We start from the raw sequence: 6,159 nt of genomic DNA, 5'->3' as shown, positions 1-6,159 counted from the left end.
TATATTGAGTCTCTAGATGCAGCTGTACCTGATGCTACATTGAACTGGAGTTGAGTTTTTCTCTGTCTTGCAAATGAAAAAGTCCTGAGGAGCTGGGGTGAGAGACTAAGATGGTAGAGCTAAGGCAGGATCCCCATCCCACCCTCTGAGGTGCACTGACCTTGACTCTCTGCCCCTGGTGGTGGGGGAGAGATTCTCCAAAGATGCCCCCTTGTTCTGGGGGGAGGAGGTGGTGAAGGAGTTCCCTGAATCAGAAGTGTTGCCACTGTTGAGTTCCTGGCTCTTGCTCAGGCCCCTACTGGGGCTCCCCTTCTCCTGACCCCGTGACCTGGTCGAGCTGGTCTGCGTGGAGGGTGGTGAGGAGGTGTCGTTGCCTGAGTCATACTCCTGGGAGCATCCTCGCGAGGTGGGGCGCGGGCTGGCTGTTTTGGTAAAGAGGTCAGCAGCAGACCCCGACCCAGTGATCTGAAAGCAAAAAGACCCGTTGGACACTGCTGAGCCCAGGGCCTGTGGGCTGTGTCTAAATAAGCAAGAAATGTTTACCGTCATGATGCACTGTAACGAAAGGAAAGAGAGAGAGGAGGAGAAGAGACGCCAAAAAACAAAAACACAAATTCCTGAAAGAATACCACAGAAAGGAGATATTTGTTTACCCCCTGCTAGAGTAACTGGAAGATTGGGGTATCATGCAGAGAAAAGGCATGCGGTCCAGGTGAAACAAAAGAAAAAGGAAATCATGGAATTTTAATTTCTAATGAGTTAATTCAAACAAAAGAGAAAACACAATAGAATAGAAAGGGGGGGGGGTGTAAACACCCTTAACTCAACCTAAAAAAGAAAATAATAATCAAAATAGAAAATAAAGGAAAGGGGGAAAAGAAACAGGGCTATGGGCCTGAAAAAAATATACCTTGGAAATAAAAATAAGGAGACAAAGTCAAAAATTTAAACTTCAACCAAATCCTCAGTGAGTTTTACTGTTTTTTTTTTTTTGGTAAAGAAAAAAGTTGCCTGGATAAAACCTAAACAAATATCACATGGGGGAAAAGAAATGAAATAAAGATGAGAGTTTTTGGTCTCTTAAAATATAAAGTCAAGGTCGCAAACTGACACGTTTAGAAATTTTCAACTAAAGGGGAAAAGAAGGGGAGGACAAAAAAAAAAAAAAAATGGAAGTCAAACAGTCTGACTGAAAACAAACAAACAAAAAAGGTGTCTACGGATATTTGTGTGTGTCCTTTTCCCCCTGTAGAAGGTAGCTAAGGCTCTCAAGTGGCTTCTAATAAATTCTCTCATGTCTTTGCGGATTGTATCCACTTACCAAGCAAGAACTCCTCCTTTAGTAGGTAGGTAAGGTGTAAGAGAAAGGGAAGAGCGGGCAACGTGAGTCCATTGTTAGAGTCGCAAATGACAAGAAAACACACACACCTTTCTGCACATCCTCACACTGGGCCCTGAACCTTGATTGTTATGCTCTGGACAGGTGGGGCATCAATTCCATGTTTGGTTTTATCATTGACTGACCTCAGGCCATCAACCATAAGCTAGTCCCTCAATGCCCAAGTTGCCTCAGGAAACCTTTACGGAATTGCAAATGGTGGCCAGAGTTTGCAACTATCTAGGTTTTAGTGCTGAGAGGACATAGGATGTGCTGCAGCAAAGGGCTTTGGAAAGGGTTTGGAGATTTGGCTTTTGAGTGAGTGGGGATGAAGAGGGGTCCTCAGAATTCTATTTGGGGCCCATCTAGAGTAGATGAAGGAGTAAAGGAGGTGAGGGAGAGGCAGCATTTGGGAAGGCAGTGAGTAGAATCTCAATGAATGGGTTTCTTTACATGCTGAGACCAGTATCACTGGGACAACAGTGGTTTCAGTCCTTGCCCTCACCGACCGTACCAAGCTTAGCTTCTGCAAGAGGGACCCCTGTCTTGGGTCTCCTCCAGTGATAACCTTTCTGTGGGGCAGAAATCTACGGGGCCAAACAGATCCCAGATTTCTCTGTTTAAATTTCCCCTGAGCTCCATCCAGGGTCTCTATGAGTGTCCTTCATAGATGTCTTCTCCCAAGGGTGGGCCATGCCTCAAGTAGGCACATTCTTAGGTCCAAGGGTGGCTGTTTGTACAGAACATGGACATTCAGGCTGAAGTGTCCACATTCGTGTGTGTGAGGCTCATCATGGTGTTGGATGGTGCCAGCCTGGGGGACTTGATGGGAAATTGAGAAAGAGAAGGCCGAGGCCTAAGGACAGGTTCTCTCCCATGCTGTCATGTTTAGACCAGGCACTCCGAGGGATCTAAGACTGTAAATTCAAAACTGACTTTCCAAATCAGGATGGTATGTTTGTCAAGACATATAAAGTCAAAGTTGCAAACAGACACGTTTAGCAATTTTCAACTAAAGACTTTATTTAAATTTGTTGAGTTGATTTAGAGAGACTGCTAACCAGAGGGCTGGTGGTTCAAACCCACCAGCCACTCCTCAGAAGGAAGGTTGGGCAATCTACTTCTGTAGAGATACTGCCTCAGAAACCCAAGAAGGGGTCGCTATGAGTCGGATCTGACTCGACAGCAGTGAGTTTGGTTTTTTTGGTTTTATAGTATATGGGCCTCAGGCTCCACAAATGTTTGGGCAAACTTGGCTAGCAAGAAGCTTTCTTATTTTATTGCAGGTACCTTGGGCATAAAGGACTGGGACTTTGGCGCTTTCTTTGGGAACCATTTCTGCCTTCTCAGACACTGGTCATGAGGGTGAGGCAGAGATACCAGATCTATGAGAAAAACTGACCTAAGTCCAGCAGCTTTCAAGTTCAGTGTCTGCAGTTGGGAAGCTAAGATTTCCTTTGTGGATTCTCCCAGGAGGCTTTGCACAAAAATGAGGTGATGGTCCAACTTTACCAAGTTCTACTTGGCACACCTGTCATTATACCTGCTTTGTGATCTGGCTAGCTTTGCTTTGAGAGAAAGACCTCAAAATAAGGTTTCCCAGTTAGAATTTTCTAGAGTGAGACATATTTTAAAATAATGTAAAGGCCCTATACCCATTCACTTCCTGTTTTCTCTCCCCTTCACAGTTTGGATGCCATATATTTCCCAGCACCTCTGTCACAAATGAAGAAACATCATGTCAGGCACCCGGATCCTGAGACCTGAGCTCTTAGGCTGGGGCTTGGTCCAGGGGTGGGTCATGGAACCTGCCCCAGATAGGGTGAATGTTTGCTTGCAGCATCTGTCACAGTTGAATCTCAGTCAAAGCCATCTTGACAGGAACCAGGGTGGAAGATAAGTGAGAAAGTTGACAGTGGAGTCAGTCGCTGGCTTCTGAAAAGGCCAGGTTTCCATTACCTGGTGGCTTGCTACCTGGGGACATCCAACGTAGGCCTTTCTCTCCACCAGGTACTTGTTCTCAGCCTTCCTCTTTTACCTGAATGCATCTCCCTGGTGTATCATGGATCTCCATGGGCTAGAATTTCTGTGCAGTGAGGGGACAGTGTATGGAGAAGGGGACCTTGCTGTGTTCATCTCCGGCCCACACCTGAGCTCACAGGGGCACTTACAGAGTGTCTCCACCTGTCCTCATTATCCACAGGTCACTTGTGTGGTTGGAATTGAGAACTCTACAAAGCATCATATTTCTCCATCATCATCAGGAAACAGAGACAAAAGTACTACTCAAATGTTACTGGGTTAACCTTGGTGCCAGCAAACACAAACCTTTCCCACTTGTTTAAAATTCCCATTTCTCTGGATGAATCTAAAGTCTTCAAGGCAGATTATGATGCCCTTTACAACCCAGTCCTGTCTACTTCACAAACCTCATCTCGTTCACACCCACCCAGCCTGACCCCCACAACCTAAGCAGATGGAGTATGGGTTTTTTTTTTTACTTCTGCCACCACGTCTTGCTCTCCAAGCCCCAGGCCACTACACATGCTGTTCCCTCTGCCTAGAACACACTTCCCCACCTTGCATGGCTACATTTATTCATCTTTCATCTCACCTCCTCTGGGAAGCCACCTCTCAATTCCCAGACCACAGTAGCACAACACTCTGTATCATTCAATCTTCCACTCACTGCAAATGAGTGCCTTCTTCTGTATTGCTCAGTGGGCTCATTGCTTATTTCAGTGTCTGTCTCCATCTGGGTGGAGAACTTGCTGAGGGCAGGACCACACCTGGTTCCGTGTAGTACCCAAGTATCCATCAGTGTCTGGCATAGAGTGTATATCAGCAAATCTTGCCAAATGAACAAAGTTGTCCCATGGTCCCTTGGAAGCTTGTTTGTGTCTATGCTAGCTTAATTCATTGGTATAGATGACTGGGGATTTGATGGATATTTCAGGAAGGATTTGATCTACCACACTCAAAATAGTTCTAGGAACTAAGTGGACCCTTTGCTAAAGATTGAGGTCTCTGTACCAGCTCAGGGCTGGGTGTGGGAGCCAGAGAGAACTTCTAGGATCAAGTTGTAGGTCAAGGTCTGTGGCAGAGGGCCGGCTCTCCTTTTCTCTTCTTCCCTTGCCTCTTGACACTCTCTCAGACCCAGGACCTGAAAGGAAGCACACAGGGGCTCTGTGTGCAGATTTTCAACAGCCTGGGCTCCAGGCTTAGGGTCACAATTTCCAGAGCCAAGATGCCTTCCAGATGGGGCAAGCTGTTCTGTGTCTCCTCACATCCTTTGCCACCCTGTGCTACTCTGTTAAAAAATTAAACGGTGGCCTAGGTCTGGCCATTTGCATGCAACAGAGCTATTTGTCCATCCAGTGCCTTGTTCAGATTTTTAAAAGGTGCTCCTTCTGGGCCAAGGATTAGAAAAGGGCATCCCAACTTAGAAAGAAGATACACTTGTCTGGGCTGAAGCAGCCCCACATCAGTATTCATAGCCAGGTGATTAAACTCATTGCCATGGAGTCGATTCCAACTCATAACAACCAAAGGACAGGGTAGGACTGCTCCACTGGATTCCCAATGCTGTAATCTTCATGGAAGCAGACTACCACATCTTTCTTCCATGGAGCGGCTGGTGGATTTGAACCGCCAACCTTTTGGTTAGCAGCTGAGTGCTTAACTGCTGGTCCACCAGGACCCTTTAGCTTGGTGATTGGGGGGGGAGGGGTTTAAAAAAAATTTAACCAGTTGCCATCAAGTTGACTCTGACTCTTGGCAACCTCTCGTGTGTCAGAGTAGTGCTGCACTCCATGGAAGAGGTGATGGCTGACGTTGGGGAAGTAGATTCCCAGGCCTTTCTTCTAAGGCACCTCTGGGTAGACTCGAACCTCCAACCTTCTGGTTAGCAACCAAGCACAGTAACTGTTTGCACCACCAGGGACTCCAAATGAAGGGGTTTAAACCCCCACCTGCCCTCTCAGCCAATCACCCGTGTACAGGGCACAGCCAAGATTATATCATGTCCCTAGCAGGTACTGAGAGTACCCATCTTGTTCCATTTGATCTGTTTCAAGCATTCTTTGAAGGGGATGTTAGGGGTGTGGAGTTGTAAGCTAAAGACATTCATTCCTGCTGCTTTCAGCTGAACTCTGTTTGGTTTTGTCTTTACAAGTCTTGTTGTGTTCTGTCTGCACTTCCAGGTGCTGCAAGCATGTCAATAAACTCATCATTAGAGATGTCTAGACAGTCTAATGGCTTCCTACCCACAGATTCTAGAGCTCAACATTCACCCTGCACAAAGAGTAGGAAAGACACAATTGAGGGGAGGATGAGAATGGGGGTGATGGGCATGAAAATGCCAAGGAGACCTTCAAGTCTTGGACATCAGGACCAATAGACACACTCTTACCTCTGCCCTCAGTTTCTGGGTGTCCCCCTGCTAGTCACTCACTCTGGCACTTAAGATGCAAATGGTTACTCAGTTGACATTGACAATACAGGTTGGTGCTCCCTTGCTCATCGTCTCTTCATTTAGATAATAAAACATGCCCGCTTCCATTGAGTCAATTCCAACACATAGTGACTCTATAGGACAGAGTAGAACTGCCCACAGGGTGTCCAAGGATGTAAATCTTTATGGAAGCAGAGTACCTCATCTTTCTTCCACAGAGCAGCCAACCTTTTGGTTAGCAGCTGAGTGCTTTAACCACTGTGCCACCAGAGCTCCTATTTAGATAATAGAAAGAAGAGCTCTTTTTCATCCTTTGGGAATTTCTCTT

At 46.3% G+C, this 6,159-nt stretch overlaps 1 protein-coding gene across 1 annotated transcript in view; it reads right to left on the bottom strand.

Moving 5' to 3' along the window:
* SRRM4 (serine/arginine repetitive matrix 4) overlaps nt 1-6,159 on the bottom strand; it is a 129,875-nt gene that overhangs the window by 10,597 nt on the left and 113,119 nt on the right. Inside the window, exon 10 of the mRNA XM_042780614.1 lies at nt 161-465. Coding sequence (XP_042636548.1) covers nt 161-465 — 305 coding nt within the window. The remainder of the gene's footprint in view (nt 1-160; nt 466-6,159) is intronic.

Source organism: Orycteropus afer, unplaced genomic scaffold, assembly GCF_000298275.1.
Source record: "Orycteropus afer afer isolate SDZICR_OR568_19922 unplaced genomic scaffold, OryAfe1.0 scaffold00048, whole genome shotgun sequence".
Taxonomy (NCBI): Eukaryota; Metazoa; Chordata; class Mammalia; order Tubulidentata; family Orycteropodidae; genus Orycteropus; species Orycteropus afer.
The sequence above is the reverse complement of the archived record's forward strand: the minus strand, read 5'-3'. Positions and strand labels throughout refer to the sequence as shown.